This window comes from Astatotilapia calliptera, chromosome 23 (genome assembly GCF_964374335.1).
Source record: "Astatotilapia calliptera chromosome 23, fAstCal68.1, whole genome shotgun sequence".
Lineage (NCBI taxonomy): Eukaryota > Metazoa > Chordata > Actinopteri > Cichliformes > Cichlidae > Astatotilapia > Astatotilapia calliptera.
In genome coordinates, this window is record NC_137443.1 from 29616265 (window position 1) to 29635870 (window position 19606).

Consider the following 19606-nt stretch of genomic DNA (forward strand, 5'->3'; position numbering starts at 1 on the left):
AAACAGTCAGACTCCAAACTCCGCCATGGCCAAGACCAAAGAGCTTTCGAAGGACACCAGGAAAAGTATTGTAGACCTGCACCAGACTGGGAAGAGTGAATCTACAATAGGCAAGCAGCTTGGTGTGAAAAAATCAACTGTGGGAGCAATCATCAGAAAATGGAAGACATACAAGACCACTGATAATCTCCCTCGATCTGGGGCTCCACGCAAGATCTCATCCCGTGGGGTCAAAATGATCATGAGAACGGTGAGCAAAGATCCCAGAACCACACGGTGTCATGGTCCGCGGCCCGGCGTCCGGGGTGCTGTTGGGATGCCCAAGCCCACGGGCGTGGCTGCTAACCCCACACCTGCATCCCATCCCAGGCGATCACCAGGTGGACTATTTAATCCTGCCCTACCTGCTGCTCCACGCCAGTCCGTAGTCGCCTCTCAGCGATCACAACTCGGCGTTTTTGCGAGCCACCTGCCTGTCCACCTGTCCGCCTGAGATTCGGAAGCACTATCAACCTCGCCGTCTCGACCCTTTTGGAGCCCCCCCCCTCTGGTTCACTCAGCCCGGCTACCTCCCTTCTCACAGCCCCGCTCTCGGCGTTCCCTGCGCAGTTCACCTCCCCAGTCCCTCGGTTTCTTCTGGTTCCATACATTGTTTTTTCGGCTACCCTCACGGGACACCTTTAGTTATAATAAATTTGCTTTCTTTATTCCCTCCTACCCTGGTGTGTGTGTGTTCTGCTTCTGGGTCCAGCTTGCGCACGGAACTTCGATTCATGACAGTACGGACTGGCCAGTATGGACCCAGCAGATCCACTCCGCTCCGCTATTAATAAACAGGGCGCTATCCTCGGTCGCCACGATCAGCAGCTCCAGTCTCTCCAAGACCGTTACCAAGAGCTCAGCGACACTCAGGATAAGCTGCAAACCAGGCCGCCCGACCCCGTGCACCGCAGTGTTTCGCCTTCGTCGCTGGAACCCTTCCACGGGGAGTTAGACCTGTGTGGGGGGTTCCTTTTCCAGTGCTCCTTATTTTTCAGCCGCACGCCTCACGCTTTTCCCACGGATGCCGCTAAGATCTCCCACTTCGTGGGATTGTTACGGGGACGTGCTCTAGCATGGGCTGAGGCTTACTTAACCTCTCACCCCATTCGCGAATGTGAGTACGATGAATTCCTGGAGGAGTTCCAGGCTACATTCTCCCCTCCGGTTTCGGAGGACGATGCCGCGCAGAAGTTGCTGGGGCTCCGTCAGGGGCGGCGCAGTATTGCGGAGTACCTAGTTGACTTCCGTACCCGAGCGGTCGCCGTAGGTTGAATTAGCATCCCTCGCCCGTAGGATCGATAGACGCTTGCGGGAGAGGGATGCCGAGTGGCGGCTTAAGCCTATGGGCTCCGTATTGCGCCCCGGGATCCGCGTTTCTCCGCCCCCGCCCCCGGCTGCGTGTGCGCGCTCTCCGTCGCCTCCCCCGCCCGAACCCATGCAGATCGGACGCTCTCGGCTGTCTCCGGAGGAGAGGGAACGCCGATTTCGGACTGGAGAATGCCTGTACTGTGGGAGGCCCGGTCACCGCATCGCTGTTTGCCCGGTCCGCCCAAACGACCCGGCCCACCGGTGAGTTCGGGGATACGGGTGGGCAGCGCTCTAAGCACTAGTAGACCCCGATTGTTACTGTCCGTTACTATTGTGACTCCTAACCAGACTTTTACATGCCCCGCGTTGGTGGACTCCGGGGCGGAACAGAATCTTATGGATGAGAAGCTGGCTAAGAGGTTAGCTGTGTCTCTTACCCCACTCGAACCGCCCATCCCTGCGTCCACATTGAACAACCAAGTGTTTGCATACATAACTCACCAAACCGCGCCTGTACGGTTAGTCACATCAGGTAACCACCAAGAGCAGCTGTCCTTTTTCACTTTTCCCGCTCCTGACACCCCGCTTATCTTAGGCTACCCCTGGCTACAGAGACATAACCCACACATAGATTGGGCCGGAAAGAGTATCGCGAGCTGGAGTGTGTTTTGTCTGGCGAACTGCCTGAGGTCAGCCGTTCCCTCCGCCTCAGCGGAACGGAGTCCCGCCCCGCCACCCGCACCGGATCTCTCTTCCGTGCCCTCCGACTATCACGATCTTCGGCAGGTGTTCAGTAAAGACGAGGCGCTCTCACTCCCGCCTCACCGTCCATATGACTGTGCTATTGAGCTGCTCCCGGGTGCATCGCTGCCCTCCAGCAGATTGTATAACCTGTCTCGCCCCGAAAGAGAAACCATGGAGAATTACATCCAGGAGTAGCTAGCTGCAGGACGTATTAGGCCGTCGTGGCTGCGGGTTTTTTCTTCGTGGGAAAGAAAGACGGGACGCTCCGCCCGTGCATCGATTACAGGGGGCTGAACGACGTCACCGTCAAAAACAAATATCCCCTCCCACTCATTAGTTCTGTTTTTAACTCACTCCAGGGAGCCACAGTCTTCACCAAACTGGACCTGCGGAACGCCTACCACCTGGTACGGATACGTGAGGGCGACGAGTGGAAGACCGCCTTCAATACCCCGCTAGGGCATTTCGAATATCTGGTGATGCCGTTCGGGTTAACGAACGCCCCGGCGGTTTTTCAAGCCCTAGTCAACGACGTGTTACGGGATTTCCTGAACGTGTTTGTTTTTGTGTACCTGGATGATATTCTGATTTTTTCCAGGACGCTTGAGGACCATCGCATCCATGTGAGGAGCGTGCTGCAACGGCTGCTCGAAAACAGACTGTATGTCAAAGCGGAAAAATGTGAGTTCCACGTCTCATCCATTTCCTTCTTGGGCTACATCCTCGCAGGTGGGCAGGTGAAGACCGACCCGGTGAAGGTTAAAGTGGTATTGGAATGGCCGGTTCCGGAGTCACGGAAGAAGCTTCAGAGCTTCCTGGGGTTTGCGAACTTTTATCGCCGCTTCATACGGAACTACAGCCAGGTGGCCGCGCCTCTCACCCAACCCACCTCACCCAAGGTGCCTTTCACATGGTCCCCTGAAGCCCACGCAGCCTTCGCTAAGTTGAAGCGATTATTCACGTCCACACCCATTCTAACCCATCCTGACACTTCAAAACAGTTTATTGTTGAGGTTGATGCGTCTGATGCGGGAGTTGGGGCGGTTCTCTCCCAGCGGTCCGGGCCCCTGAATAAACTCCGGCCGTGCGCCTTCTTCTCACGCCGTCTCACCCCCGCGGAGAGGAATTACGACATCGGCGACAGGGAACTCCTAGCAGTAAAACTCGCATTGGAGGAATGGCGTCACTGGCTGGAAGGGGCCGAACAGCCCTTCCTTATATGGACAGATCACAAGAACCTACTGTACCTTAGAACCGCCAAGAGGTTGAATCCACATCAAGCTCGCTGGTCCCTGTTCTTCGCCCGCTTCAACTTCACGCTCTCCTATCGTCCCGGGTCACGGAACATCAAACCCGATGCGCTCTCCCGTCAGTATTCCCCCGACAGTGAGGCGCCCCCCCCCCGCCACCATCCTACCCGCCGCCTGCGTGGTGGGTGCTCTCACCTGGGAGATTGAGGAGACCATTCGCCGAGCGCTCCCGGGGGACCCTGACCCAGGGACTGGACCGCCAAGACGGCGCTTCGTTCCCGCCGCCGCCCGGGGAGCGGTCATCCACTGGATCCACACAGCACGATTCACGTACCACCCGGGTGTGAGCAGAACGGCGCGCCTCCTCAGCAGACACTTCTGGTGGAAATCGCTAACACGGGACGTGAGAGACTACGTGTCTGCCTGTGCCGTCTGCGCTCGTAATAAGTCATCCACTAAGCATCCCGTAGGTCAGCTCCACCCGCTCACTACACCCCACCGGCCCTGGTCTCACATCTCCCTTGACTTTGTTACTGGTCTCCCTACCTCTTCTGGAAAGTGTGTCATCCTCACCGTTGTGGACCGGTTTTCTAAAGCCGCTCACTTCATCCCGCTGGCCAAACTGCCCTCGGCTGCTGAGACTGCCCAAGCATTAATCACTGAGGTTTTCAGGCTCCACGGAATTCCCCTGGACATTGTCTCCGATCGTGGTCCCCAGTTCACCTCACAAGTATGGAGGACCTTCTGCTCCATTCTCGGCGCCAAGGTCAGTCTGAGTTCCGGTTTCCACCCGCAATCCAATGGGCAAACTGAACGTCTCAATCAGGAGCTGGAGACTATGCTGAGGTGTGTGGCTAGTCAAAACCCCTCCTCCTGGGTTACCTACCTGCCCTGGGTGGAGTACGCCCATAACACCCTCACCTCGTCCTCCACCGGATTATCTCCTTTCGAAGCGTCCCTCGGATATCAGCCTCCACTGTTCCCTGAAGAGGACTTAACTCTCTCCGTCCCGTCAGCTCCACATCACCTCCAGCGCTGCCAACGTGTGTGGCGCAGCGCTCGCCACGCCCTCCTGCGCGCGAAGGAACGACACGCGCACTACGCCGATCGTCGCCGCGCCCCAGCCCCTGACTACCGGCCGGGACAGAAGGTTTGGTTGGCTGCTGGGAACATCCCGCTCCGGGGCACGTCCCGCAAACCCAGTGGCGGCCTCTCGGCGTGTACACCCCACGTTCCATGTGTCTCAACTTAAGCCGGTCCGCCTCAGCCCCCTGTGCCCTCCTTCCGAGCCCCCTCCTCCCACCCGGCTCATCGGCGGCCATCCGGCCTATGCGGTCCGGCGTATCCTGGATGCGCGCCGGCGCGGGCGCGGCTGGCAGTATCTCGTGGATTGGGAGGGGTATGGCCCCGAGGACCGCCTCTGGGTCCCGCGCTCCTTCGTTTTGGACCCTCGTCTCATCTCTGCTTTCCATGCTTCTCTCCGCAGGCGGGGTCCTGGCCAGTCGCCTGGGGGCGACTCTTGAGGGGGGGGTACTGTCATGGTCCGCGGCCCGGCGTCCGGGGTGCTGTTGGGATGCCCACGCCCACGGGCGTGGCTGCTAACCCCACACCTGCATCCCATCCCAGGCGATCACCAGGTGGACTATTTAATCCTGCCCTACCTGCTGCTCCACGCCAGTCCGTAGTCGCCTCTCAGCGATCACAACTCGGCGTTTTTGCGAGCCACCTGCCTGTCCACCTGTCCGCCTGAGATTCGGAAGCACTATCAGCCTCGCCGTCTCGACCCTTTTGGAGCCCCCCCCCTCTGGTTCACTCAGCCCGGCTACCTCCCTTCTCACAGCCCCGCTCTCGGCGTTCCCTGCGCAGTTCACCTCCCCAGTCCCTCGGTTTCTTCTGGTTCCATACGTTGTTTTTTCGGCTACCCTCACGGGACACCTTTAGTTATAATAAATTTGCTTTCTTTATTCCCTCCTACCCTGGTGTGTGTGTGTTCTGCTTCTGGGTCCAGCTTGCGGACGGAACTTCGGTTCATAACACACGGGGGGACCTGGTGAATGATCTGCAGAGAGCTGGGACCAAAGTAACAAAGGTCACCATCAGTAACACACTACAACGGCAGGGAATCAAATCCCGCAGTGCCAGACGTGTTCCGCTGCTGAAGCCAGTGCATGTCCAGGCCCGTCTGAAGTTTGCCAGAGAGCACATGGATGATACAGCAGAGGATTGGGAGAATGTCATGTGGTCAGATGAAACCAAAGTAGGACTTTTTGGTATAAACTCAACTCGTCGTGTTTGGAGGAAGAAGAATACTGAGTTGCATCCCAAGAACACCATACCTACTGTGAAGCATGGGGGTGGAAACATCATGCTATGGGGCTGTTTTTCTGCCAAGGGGACAGGACGACTGATCCGTGTTAAGGACAGAATGAATGGGGCCATGTATCGTTAGATTTTGAGCCAAAACCTCCTTCCATCAGTGAGAACTTTGAAGATGAAACGAGGCTGGGTCTTCCAACATGACAATGATCCAAAACACACCGCCCGGGCAACAAAGGAGTGGCTCCGTAAGAAGCATTTGAAAGTCCTGGAGTGGCCTAGCCAGTCTCCAGACCTCAACCCCATAGAAAATCTGTGGCGGGAGTTGAAAGTCCGTGTTGCTCGGCGACAGCCCCAAAACATCACTGCTCTCGAGATGATCTGCATGGAGGAATAGGCCAAAATACCAGCTACTGTGTGTGCAAACCTGGTAAAGACCTATAGTAAACGTTTGACCTCTGTTATTGCCAACAAAGGTTATGTTACAAAGTATTGAGTTGTATTTTTGTTATTGACCAAATACTTATTTTCCACCCCGATTTACGAATAAATTCTTTACAAATCCTACCATGTGGATTCATGGATTTTTTTTTTCACATTCTGTCTCTCACAGTTGAAGTGTACCTCTGGTGCAAATTACTGACCTCTGTTATCATTTTAGGTGGGGGAACTTGCACAATCGGTGGCTGACTAAATACTTTTTTGCCCCACTGTATGTCATTTGGGCAAGAGGAATAATTGTAAAAGCGACAAGTCTGTTTTCAGTGTTTATCCCTTAAAGAGAAAGTTTAATTATTTTTGAAGGTAAAGTGTTTATTGAAACTTCTGACATTATTTAAAAAAAGTTAAATCTACATATATCAGTTTTAATTTGTGTCACATGTAATGTGCAATTTATTTAGATTTTTTGGTGAGAAGAAAATCTCAAAAACGTACAAAAACTCACATATCAAACACAATACACCAGACATTAAGGGGTTAAATGGTTAGTCAACAAACACGGCACACTTACAAACTTATAAGATAGTGAGTAGATAAGCCCGAACCACAAAGCTGAAACTGTTTTAAAGTCCTACCTTGCGCATGCTTGAGAGGAACCAAATCACTGGCTCATATGTTCCCCATGGCCCCTGTTGATTGGCTCTTTGCAGGTGAGAGCAGGATAACCACCGTCTTTGTTCACTGAATTATAGAGAAAAAGCATCTGAAGTCATTATTCAGGATGTCTATCTCTTTTAATGTCTATTATTAAAATCCTGACTCAGTTCCATCTGGATTCTCTTGCTTTGCTTGTCAAATGTTTATGTTCATGCAGAGCACATACTGGCTGGTTGAAAATGCTTTCTCCTAACTTTTAATGTTTCACACTCAGTCCTTTTAAAGTTGAAAACTGTGTTAAAATCAGCTTAGGACTTGAGGGCTTGAGAGTTCCAGACTCCATTCAGCACTTTCCAGAATCACATAAAGTTGTTGCAGGTGTCTGCTCCAAGTGTGGGCTTTTCTTATTCCTGTTAGATTTAGGGTGCCCTGTTTCACAGCGATGACTAAATGTCCAAATTTAAGGTTGCTTCCTGTCAGCTTTTTAACCAGTTTGGATTTGGATTGCATGGGGAATGCTAAGTTGGTTTGCTGGAGGGCTGCACTCACTATGTCACATTTACCAGGTAAAAGGTCTGTATTCTCACAATACATGAATCCAAGAAGAGGAAATATAGAAACACTATTAATTTTCTGTTGTAAGTTTAAGCTGATTAGGTGACATCGGCCAATTTTCAGCATTCACGGCCCAGACAGTTTAACCCGTCAGTCAGCCTCCCATATGTCTGACTGTGAGCCACTCTGTTTCGTGCACATGTAACACTTGTACAGTGGCAGAGGCACGTATTGTTAACGTGGAAGCTCTTCATGTGATTGAAGACAAAAAAGTAACAAAGTAACCACCACACCACAAAATGTTTGTAATAACAAACCTAATCAGAAACTTAAGTCACCCTCAGCTGAACTTGGACATTTAGAAGAAGATAACAAAGGCAAAACTGGATAAAGCAAAGGATAAAAAACAGTTAGGAAGAAAATTATGGAGAAGAGAGAAAAAGGAAAAGAGGTTCATATCCTGTTATCTGGTGAATTTATAAATGAATTGAAAAATGATGATGTAACAGACATTTGTTGTTCTGTTCTACCTACTTTTTTTTTTGGTGAGGTACAATTAGGGCTGAACGATTATGGAAAATAATCTAATTGCGATTTTTTGCCCCAATATTGCGATTGCGATGCGATATGCGATTATTTTTTAAGGTCTTTGTCTTCTGTATTATTAAACAAAGACAAGCAATACATCATATAGTATGGCCAATACTATATTACATTAATTTTAAACTGTTCTTTCCTGGAAGACAGACCTCTGTTATGATGACATGAGGTGATGCATGAATTGATGACTGACATTTTTATTTAACTTCTTCAATCACAACAGTATATTTGAACATACACAATAGTTTATTTTTAGCTTACAAACATCTGAGCATAAAGTGCTGACAAGGAACCCTGGTGTAAACATTAAAATGAAAGTCAGTACAATGTGCAGATTGCAGAAATATACATAAAAAAAATCAGTGGCTTTACCACACTCAGTTTTTCGACATCTGTGAACTACTAGACAGTCATTCAATTAAAAAATAATATTAAATAAATAAAACTAATAAATAAAAAATACACACATCTTACTGATCTATGCAGTCAGTAACATTACACATAAAGTGCAAACATAATAGCAATTGTATAAACACACACACAAACACGCCTTTAAAATTTAAAGGCGTGAAATTGGACGGTCTAGCCTTCTGATTAGCTAATCAGAAGACTAGTTCTGATTAGCGTCACCGCTGTCTCGGTGGAGTTTAATAAACTCGGCCGTCTGCTTCTTGCTATCTAAAATATAACCAGACACTGGTGTAAATTCTCGACTGTCTCATACTTCTGTTTAATAAGTTTTCTGTTTGACGTTTAGTCAGCTGTGTGAAAACCAAGGAGGAACCCACCCGGGGGATTAATTAAGTTTTATTTTATCTAATCTAATAACTTTAATCTCAGCCAAACTGATTTACTCACGAACAAACAAAACACTGAAAAAAGCCCAACAATAACATTTTTAGGTTGTCTAAGTGACTTATATATTACGTTTAACCCGAGCAGCGAAACTCCGCGGTGATCTGAAAATGATGTGCCGGGAGTTGTGCCGTTCTCGGCCGCATCAGTAACCCTCGAGCTCCCGGCTAGCTGTCGAGCTGGTGGGTAGCAGACGCCTCTGAAAACGTCGAAGCACTTTCGCAAATATGGGATATCTTGATAAACCGAGCAGATATTTGATGTTTACACAACTACTTTCTCGCCTGAAAATATGTTAAAAGTTTATTTTGTGACCCAGAAAGATTAGTATGAGTAATTTTAAAACTTAGTAGCGGCCGCCATTGCTGGAAACTGGAGTTTGGCTGGGCCGCGCTATGAATTCTGGGATATGGTAGTAATTTGGACAGCCTTCGGCGCGTCGCTGTGACGTAATCGGTCTACAAATGCGGCCTCAGGAGGATGCAGCCCATGAATTTGGACATGTCCAGAGTATAATCGCAGCCTTTGCGGTTAGAAAATTGCACTTGATCATGTCGCGATATTATCGCAAATGCGATATATCGTTCAGCCCTAGGTACAATATGATTGCATAAAGGCCGATGCAGCGTTTCCTTTTCAGTTTGTATTTGTTATTTCCACTATTATTTTAATAGTGGAGCATTTATTTTTATTTTCAGTGTAATTTTTTTTTTTTTTGCTTTTTAATGTGAGAGAAAATCCTGCAGTTTGGGAGTAATTTAAATAAAATCAGTGATTTTATACTTAATATATTTTGCACTGAAGGAAATTAGATTTTTGACCGTAAATATCAATGAAAGATCTTAGAAAATATGAATTAGCAAGTCATATTTACAAAAAAATCAGAAAATGCATCTCCACTATTATGATGAAAGCAAACAGACTGATTTGGTTTAAGTCATAATTTAAGCATCTTAATGTTTTTTTAGTTTTAGTCGAGCTTCAGACGACAATACCATAAGATGATCATAGACTAAATATAAAGCTGATTTAGTCGACTAAAATATAAAGTGTAAAAGTTTTTTGGTTTACAAATCCTCTTCCTTACCCTGATATTAAATGTGAAATGTGTCCATATGTCTGCTCTTCTCTTCCTCCCCAGCGTTGATATTTTGTTGCATTCTCATGAGAAACAGAGAGTCCTCCCTCGAACTGACCGTGATTCTCGATGACAGAGCAAATGTGCGCATCTGATCCTGCTGCACATGAAGATTACTGCTGACTGGATCACTTCCAAACTTGTCCCGTCCTTCGACACAAGTTAATTAGTTCTGATTGGATTTCATCTCGACACAGCATTTTCATCTGTTTTTATTTGTTGATGAAATAGTACATTCATGATAGATTTTGTCCTCATGCATTCGTTTTTATTACTCCTTAGACATAAAAAGCTGGTGGGGTATTGTCATCACACCATCGGGTGTACAGACGGGCAGTGGGTTGGCATGGAAACCCAAGTTTGTGATAACTCGAGAATGAGGCTATTTAGGAGTTTCAAATTGATCTACTAAAAGTCTAAGGGCCAGTATTTTTATTTAGTTATCATCTGGTTTTCATCCAAAAAAAAAATTGACGAAAACTGTACGAAAACAAAATAACATTGTCTCCACATCTTGTTCAAGTCGGCCAATACCTTGATATTTAGTAAATGTGTTAAAAAGAAGACATTTCAGACATTTTCCAAAGACTAAAATAATATACATGACATATTGTCAACAATTTAAATCTTTAACTAGTATAGAGTACATTTTAAAATTTTTACCTTTTACTTGTGTTTCGAGTCAGTGTTCAGAAATGTTCAGAAGTAAATCCCTCATATCCCATAGAAAGACCTGAGCAAACTTCTAATCTGGTCTCTAACCTGAACAAGTTTATAAGTGTAAGATAAGAATTTTATTTCATTCTAATATGACCCAGCCTGGCTGCTCCCCACACAAACAAGACACAGGTTAATATTTGAGAGAAGATTAAGCTCTAACGCTTGCATTTTTCAAACAGTAAATTTCACTTTTTAAGCAGTAATACTTGCTTTATCAGTCTCCCCATCCAAAGATGGGATAGCTTTTCATATTAAAACACTTCCTTGCATAAGACTGAAACATCAGCCTCGTAATAAAGCAGGCCCTCAACTCCTGGGGCTCTCTTTATTAAGTGAGCATGTCTGACAATTGCACTCTTTTCCCTTTTGCTGGGTAGTTTTTCCACAGTTAATCCAGCTGTTTGGGCATCTACCATTTCAGCTATCTGAGCAAATTGCTAATAGACGCTGGGCAAAAACAGGAAAACAAACAAAAGCGCTCTTTTCCCATTGCTAGGTTGTGCACCTTCAACTTTTTCATATGTTGACAGACAGAATGTCACCGGCACAGGAAGGACTATCACAGACTGAAATCACAACAGTAGGTAGTTTATTTTCCAGAGTCACCAATTCCTATATCTACAAGTGTAGGGAAACAGGTCCAGGGGGTTCCAAGGGTCACGAGGGAAGTTTTAGAGAAAACACCAACACACATACTCCTCCTCCCAGGGATTCTTCGTCCAGCTCGGGCCACACTGACTCACCCAACTCTCAACCAAGCAGGGGTGGAAAGTCCTCAGGCAGGCGGATAGCATCTAGCACAGAGACAGGAGAACAACATGAGAATAGCTCACGGGTCTTTACTCGAAGAGGCTAGAGAATCGACGGAACACTAACAAGAGTTACACAATAATCCAGCAACGAGGCACCTCCAGTTGCCGCCTTAAGTACTGAGCTAGAGTGAGCGCTGATCACAGGAGATTGCTTGCAGGTGCGGGAGTCCACAGTGAACTCCGCCCCGGTGGTGCGCAGAGCACGAGAGGGAAGTGAGAAGGGACAATAGAGGTAAAAACACTTGTAGCCAGACTGGGCTAGCCGGGAAGGCACAGGGCCATGACTATGCTCGTACCAGGTGGTTTGGTTGTGGGAGACTATGCACCGCAGGGCTGCTTCGAGTTCCTGTTTGTTCTCTCTGCTTGTCCATTGTTCTGTGGATGAAAGCCAGAGGAGAGACTAACCTTTGTGCCAAGCCATGTGCACGAACTGCTGCTGGAGGTTAGGCTGACGGAGGATAGGAGCAGTGGCAAACTTATTTTTCAGTAGGTCGAAAGCTTCCTGAGTAGCCGGGTCCCACTGAAAGGGTTTTTTGGATAGGTGAGTTTGGTGAGTGGTAAAGTGATCTTACTGAAGTCTATAATGAAGCGCCGATAGAAATTGGCGAATCCAAGGAAGCGCTGGAGCTGGAGACGGTTGGGGGGCCGAGGCCAGTGCACAATGACCCAAACCTTCTCCGGGTCAGGCTTCAGATCTCCCCGAGCGATGATGTAACCCTGGAAAGCCACAGTGTTGACATGGAATTTACATTTATCACCCTTCACGAACGGTCTGTTCTCCAGGAGTCGTTGAAGTATCTGTCGGACATGGACCTTGTGTTCTGCCTGGGACCTGGAGAAAATGAGAATATCATCCAGATAAACAAAGGCACATTGATTAATGAAATCTCTCAGCGCATCATTAACAAGAGCTTGGAATACTGTTGGGGCATTGGTAAATCCGAAGGGCATCACCAGATATTCAAAATGCCCAAGGGGTGTGTTGAACGCTGTCTTCCATTCGTCTCCCTCACGAATTCTCACAAAGTGGTAGGCATTACAGAGGTCGAGCTTGCTAAACACGGTGGCCCCCTGAAGCAGTTCAAAGGCCGATGTCAGAAGCGGTAGGGGGTATTTGTTTTTTTACAGTGATTTTGTTAAGCCCACGGAAATCTATGCATGGCCGGAGTCTTGTCTTTTTTTCTACAAAAAAGAAACCTGCCCCCACAGGAGATGACGACGGGCGGATAATGCCTGCAGCCAGAGAGTCAGTGATATATTTTTCAATGGCCTCCCTCTCAGGCTGGGTGAGGCTATAGAGACGGGCAGAGGGCAAGGGAGCCCCTGGGAGGAGGTCAGTGGCGCAATCGTAGGGCCGGTGAGGTGGGAGAGACAGTGCTTTATTTTTACTGAACACTGCTGCTAGATCATGATAGATACGACGCACCGATGACAGATCCATGGACAGAGAGGGCTCCCGTGGGGAGGAGGAAGGCACAGGTGGAGTGGCAGCCCGAAAGCAGTTCATATGGCATTCAGTGCTCCATCCCGTAATCTGCTCCTTTTGCCAATCAATGTGTGGGTTATGTTGCATTAGCCATGGGTAGCCTAACACGTGGGGGGGTGACAGGAGCCTTGAAAACACAAAAGCTAATGTTCTCTGTGTGATTGCCGGAGAGGGTGAGGGCGATAGGTAAGGTGACAAGAGTTATGTCTGGCAAACGTTGACCGAATAAGGCTGAGGATTTGGCAGAGGCTTGGTGTGAATGTGGAGCTTAGCAACTAGTGAGGAATCAATAAAGTTTTGTTCCGCTCCTGAATCTACCAGAGCGGAGAGAGAATATGACTCAGTCCGAAAAGTGAGTGTAGCGGCCAGCAACAAACATGGAAGAGGGTGTTTGCCAGACAGGTCGCCCACCAGTACCCTCTCAATTACTGGCCCTTTTGCCAGCGCAGGACAGGCGCAGATGAAATGACCTTTACGGCCACAATTTAAACACTCACCCCTGCTGTTGTTCAGCCAGCGAGAGCCACGAGTGACCTAGCTGCATTGGCTGTTCCCCCTCATCCTCCCTGACACTCTGGGCTTCCTGTGACTCAGGCTGGTCCTCCCTCGATACTGGAAGTTCCCGAAACGACTGTTTCCGTGAGGCCCGGCGCGCCCGTAGGCAGTCATCCACCTGGATGCATAGTGACATAAGCACCTCCAGAGAGGAAGGGATTTCACGCATCATTATTTCATCTTTAAGCTCCTCGTTGACATTATTTAACAGAGTGGTTCTTAGAGCCTCAGAGCCCCAATTAGCTTGCACAGTCAGGGTCCAAAAATCAATCGAATAGTCAGCCACTACCTTGTCTTAGGTTGATCAAACGGTGGCCGGCAGCCTCCGCACTGGAGCCCTTATCAAATACTGCCTTGAAACGGGCCAGAAAGTCATCATAAGAAATTTCAGGGCTGGCCTGCAGCAGAGCCTGAGCCCAGGTCAAAGCTCGATCACGAAGCAACTGGGTCAGGGACGCAATTTTAACCCCGTCGCTAGTGAACATATTTGGCAACTGTTTGAACAGCATAGTACACTGTGTTAAGAATCCCGCACATTCCCCCAGTTCCCCAGAAAACGTCTCAGGTGTGGGTAACAGTTAATCTAGTGAAAATGGGGCTATGACGCCAGATGCCTGAGTGGCTGTGGCAGCAGGCATAGCGACAGCAGTGAGAGTTACCTGCGAAGATGCCATGGGAGGCGGGCTTTCCGGCAGCAGAATATGTTGGGCGAGAGCCTGGGTCAGTGCTGCCACTTCCCCGCTGAGTTGAATTAACATCTGTTTGTAACATTGCACTATTCCCTCCAGAGAGATCGTGGTTGCCGCAGCAGGTGTTGAGTCTGTGGAGTCCATTTCGTGGCTGGATTATTCTGTCACGGGCACAGGAAGGACTAGCACAGACTGAAATCACAAGAGTAGGTAGTTTATTTTCTACAGTCACCAAGTGCGATATCTACAAGTGCAGGGAAACGGGTCCAGGGGGTTCCAAGGGTCACGAGGGAAGTTTTAGAGAAAACACCAACACACATACTCCTCCTCCCAGGGATTCTTCGTCCAGCTCGGACCACACCGACTCACCCAACTCTCAACCAAGCAGGGGTGGAAAGTCCTCAGGCAGGCGGATAGCATCTAGCACAGAGACAGGAGAACAACATGAGAATAGCTCACGGGTCTTTACTCGAAGAGGCAAGAGAATCAACGGAACACTAACAAGAGTTACACAATAATCCAGCAACGAGGCACCTCCAGTTGCCGCCTTAAGTACAGAGCTAGAGTGAGCGCTGATCACAGGAGATTGCTTGCAGGTGCGGGAGCCAGGGGCGGGAGTCCACAGTGAACTCCGCCCCGGTGGTGCACAGAGCACAAGAGGGAAGAGAGAAGGGACAATAGAGGTAAAAACACTTGTAGCCAGACTGGGCTAGCCGGGAAGGCACAGGGCCATGACACAGAATTGTTTGAAGGTGAGTTTTATTTGGAGCCAGTCTACATCATGCAGTTAGCATCATTGTTCTGTAGCTGCTACATCGTGCGATCAACATTATTTCCATAACTGTAAAAAGAAGAAGAAAAAAAACAGTTTTACATAACAAGAGTGACGACTTTTAGAACAACGACCACAGGATGTAAGAGTCTAACTCTGTCTGGGGCAACAACTGCTAACACAGCGAGAGAATATTTGCAGTGAAAAAGGCATGATTTTGTTTTTATAATGTAGCCTCATAAAATAATGTAGCATGAAATGCCTCTGGCCTTAGCAGTAGCTCTGGGTTACCGCTCATATTTGCAGTTCACATTAGAGCAGATAAAAGCACTGTTTAATTCCTCGCTCCTTCGCTCTTGATTCGATCATAATGCTGATGAGCGCTGCAAACACAAGCATCGTGAAGAGGGATGTGAGAGGACCTTTTACTCCTTTGCATCGCTTCATTTCAAGCGTGATGTAAATTTTCTGCTATTTCAGAGCAAGTAGTCAATTGCTGACAATAGACACTACCCTTGCTGTCTAACCGTTTTTTTCTTTTTCTTTTTTTTACTGTGCTCGGCTGGTTGTTGTGGTGCACTTCAGCGGATGTGTGGAAGATATCATCTTAAATCAGACTCAGCTGAAATCAGAGAGTTGCAGATCCAGGGGACGACATTTGCTGTTATTTTGTTAGAGCAGAAACATGGTCTTTTTATCTGGCAGTGTCATTTTAGAAGGTCATCTTTCTCCACAAAGACTAAACTCATTAAATTCATCACGCTGGCACAAACTGTTACAGACATCATACAGATGTATGCAAAAGGCCCCAATTCCAATTGTCTGGCTGAAATTAGCAATCAAGATCTCAAGACAAAGTCAATTTATTCAACCTAAAATAAAGGAGGAAATTACACATTCAAACCTTTGGTGTCGAAGTGCCTAAACGCTAAATGTGGGATGTGTTTATTAGTTATATTTATAAAATCTATCTCTTCTTTGTCCCCTGAGTAACCCAGTTTTATTATCAAAGAGGTTTTGTGGTAATGGGATTTTAAATATCTCCCATGCATCATGTTTTATGAAAACACTTTCTTTTAGTTAGAATAAATTGGATGTGTTAACTTGCTGGGTTGCTGTTGGAGCATGAGCATAGCATTTAATCTTTGGGAAAAAAAAAACATTGTATAAATGCGTTACAAAAGATTCATGCAGCCTGTGTGAAATCACCAGTTGGTTAGTGGACTTTTATAAATAGAATGATACTAGAATTTCTTTTTCAGTGGTCTGCTGGTGGAAATAGCTGCATATCAAGCGATATAATAATATCTAAGATTATGCATAAATATATCCAAAAGGCATCACCACCAAATGTAGTGCTGAGGTGAGGCTCTTTAGTTAGCACCCACTCTGTTGCTCAGTGTGGCTGCGCTCTCAGTCATGCATAACTAAGTCTTGATATAACTTAAATAAGGAGCTATAAAAATGTACCCATCATAAAGTTCTAATGAAATTATCTATAAAATTATTTAAATAATTTTTTTTCCAGCTGGACAAAGAAACTGCAGTTTTTGGCACTTCCAGAAGCTGCATCAGCGCTGTTAGCTCGTTAACGCGTTAGTGCCGTGCAGCCCCATGCACAGGGCAATCCGCGCTAACTCGCTAACAGAGAATTGCCGCATTAATGTGTTTGGCAAAAAGGCAACAAAGTATTTCCCAAAATATCAAACTAGACTGGTAAAAAGTCTGTTTATGACACATATTTTTAGCTTGCAAACACCTCCAGCATGTGGTAGTATGCTGTATCTAACTTTTAGACCAAGGAGTAGTAATTCTGTTTCTGACAAAATGTTATTTTGACAAATAACACTCACCTCCTCTTCTGAATCTGTAGCTATAAATATCCAACACCCTCAAAACTCAGCAGCCAAAACGCTAAAAGACACACACAAACTCTTTTTCTAACCTTCCTGTGAATGCATATATTGATCAATTCCTCCTACTTATTACTCACATAGCATCGCAGGGTCTTGTGCCTCAGTATGCTGTTGCTCTGATTTATTTACTACCACCCATACGTTCCACTCACAGGATGCCTTGTCATCCCCCTCATTTGGAATTAAAGAGCTAGCAGAGCCCTAGCTGTGTTGCTATCTCTCTTTAATGTCCCTGCAGTCCATCATCTGTTCACTTCTGGCTGCACAGCTTTGAAGTTCATAAACTGTGAAGCAAAGGATGGCTGATCTGATGGTCACTGCAGCTGAGGCAGAAAGGAACCGGTCAATAAACCCAGAGAGCGAGATGCCTTTTGCAGAACTGTAGACAGACATTAAAGCGGGGCATGTAAAATCACGCATCCGAACACATTTTTACCTTTTTGACTCTCGCTGTCGTTCTGTCTTTGAGAGTGTTTGGGTGCGGAGTGGAAGGGACACGTGGAGGGCTCTTCAGCGCTCTTCAAGGATAGCTAAACGCCTATGATAAAAAGCTCCCAACAGCTCAGGATGTGAGCAATTATTGGGGTTTTGATTTCTTTTTGAAAGCCTGGTGGTTGTTTTCCTCTGTGACTTTACTGATGGAGCTTCTAAACACATTTGTTTGGACTGCTTTACTATTATTAGATGTGGCACTGCTGACATTAAAGGTTAGATTTCGTCAGTTGTACTTCTAATCATAGAGAACCCATTGTCCTATCCAGCAGACTGAGCGAGAGGCCCGTGTCTTTGCTTTATCTCAGTCAGACAAAGAAACAGAAGCTGAGACAGTCAGGCAAACACAGCCGTTTGGTTTACATTTTTTATTTTTAGCTTTTATTTTGAGATTACCACCAGCTGAGTCTACCCCACCACTATACACTTGTCACATGTGACATGGGTATTGCATGAATACATCACACGACCTCAGGAAATCAGTATGCAGGACAATTCCTGGAGCTGTTATGAGGCAGCTGTTCAGATATAATGAATGTGTTAGAGACCAGACATCATGTAAAGGGAATGTGGGGAAAAAATGAAGTTCACTTGACCTCAATATATTCCCCTCAGCTCCTGAAAATTGCTTTTGCTTTGGTCCTTCCACTTGATATCTTTTTGCCGATCACAAAGAGTCACAAAGATCCACTGAGTGTCCTCTGTGTCTGTGCACCGTCAGCGCTGCTGTCGTGGCTAAGATTGTGCTTAAGAGCCTGACGCACATGTGCCAACTCAGCAGCTGTCACCTAAAAGTGAGGAAGGCCAGAGTATGAAAAGAAATCTGTTCTTCCCTGACACTTTTCAAGTTGCTAGAATGGTAAAACAGTGTAGAGTGGCACCGGGTGCCCAGTGGATAAACAGACTTGTCTGTCAAAACAAGGCGCCACACTGAACATACTGTCTGGGATGCTGAAGTGTCCTTGAGCAAGACACCAAATCCCCAGCTGCTGCAAGGTTGCTAACAAGCTGCAGTCGCCACAGATGAATACAGGCTGCTGCCAAAGGGTGCATGAAACTTCTCTATCAATGATTAAGTCAGCGTTTTAGTTTCCAGTTTCATACAGATATTCTCATAAGTTTAATACAAATATTCTTAAAGATTGTCATTAATCAGAACAGTTTTTTTCACCTCATAAATTTTCTTCTCTTTACTTTTAAAAGTAATGGCTAAAAATGCTGATTTTGATATTTAAAAGAGGATCTCGCTCAAAAAGACTGCAAACTTGATGATTTTTTTCCTCTCAAAGAAATGAAAAAGCTCCATTTGGTTAAACACTTCTTTCTGTATTAGTTTTTAGGACTTCAACTTCATCTGGCTTTGCACCCTAACTCTGTAGGGTATTTTGACTGTAGTAACTGACAAAAATACCAATAAGCACTGCATGTGTGGATATATTCATGTGTTTCTCTAGTATGTTGGTGCCAAAGTCTTGCCGGTCTTCATCTTTGACCATCTGACGAGGACTACTGAACAGCATAGAGGCTCCTTGTGTGAGCACTTTGGCAACATTTGGGCGATCTAGATTTGGATTCACGAGTCTGTCCGCTTGGCGCTTTCCAACTAAATCTTCCAAGATATTCACCAGATAACTGCTAAGTTTTCCCTTCTGCTTTATGGTGCTGGCCAGAACTAAGCAGTAGGGGTTGTTAGAATACTAGAATTTCTAACTTGATGCGATACCCAGGAACATATTCCATAATATTTTCGATGCTGCAGGAGAAACAAAATGTAAAAAAACATTGAGAAGCATGGATAAGTGATATAAAATGAATGGAAAATTTGAATAATACAAACTATCACAGTGACGGCACTCTTTTTAAGTAGTCTGACAATGACACAGACACAAAAATACAGTAACATAACTGTAAGGTATGCAGTGCTTAACGAATTTAATAGACAACCACCAGATTAAAGGTCTATCATACAGCTGAACTAAATTAACAGTATTGGTAATTATTAATTACTTTTTGTGATGATTAATCCACCGGTATGTTCAAGCTGTTAAATTGACAGGATATTTCTAATGCTAAAATATAATTGTTGTTAAGAAGGAATTTTTGAATGTACTGTGAAGGATATAAAAAAAACAACAGCAATAGAATAATATTAAACACAAAGTGAACCCGTCTTCCTTCATTAAATAGGTTCTTTTAGATGTTAAGGAGGAATTGACTTAACCAGGCTGGCGGAGAATGAAGACAACCGGACACCTGCA

At 46.5% G+C, this 19606-nt stretch overlaps 1 protein-coding gene across 7 annotated transcripts; it reads right to left on the reverse strand.

The window, feature by feature from the left end:
* Positions 1 to 11195: 11195 nt before the first annotated feature.
* On the reverse strand, positions 11196 to 15090 carry LOC113016385 (uncharacterized). Of its 7 annotated transcripts, none has more exons than XM_080297917.1 (6): positions 14139 to 15088; positions 13422 to 13621; positions 12252 to 12270; positions 12011 to 12155; positions 11735 to 11813; positions 11196 to 11420 (listed from the first exon to the last, which is right to left on the reverse strand). In XM_080297917.1, coding segments are annotated over exons 1-6 (618 nt in total). In that variant the 5' UTR covers positions 14313 to 15088; the 3' UTR covers positions 11196 to 11419. The 7 variants fall into 7 exon arrangements, 5 of the variants coding, with proteins under 5 accessions (XP_080154043.1, XP_080154042.1, XP_080154041.1 ...); XM_080297916.1 differs by having other exon boundaries at positions 12011 to 12270; positions 14139 to 14360; positions 14538 to 15084; XM_080297915.1 differs by having other exon boundaries at positions 12011 to 12270; positions 14139 to 14360; positions 14487 to 15084.
* Positions 15091 to 19606: the final 4516 nt, after the last annotated feature.

Bases quoted from the DNA above. Each gene is read 5' to 3' on its own strand.
- LOC113016385 (XM_080297916.1), bottom strand. From the start codon at position 14,312: ATGGACTCCACAGACTCAACACCTGCTGCGGCAACCACGATCTCTCTG. The intron at 12,271-13,421 runs GTGAGTGTTTAA...CATTTTCTCCAG, and splicing joins CTGGCTGAACAACAGCAGGG to GTCCCAGGCAGAACACAAGG. The intron at 11,814-12,010 runs GTAAGATCACTT...TTTCATCCACAG, and splicing joins GCGCTTCATTATAGACTTCA to AACAATGGACAAGCAGAGAG.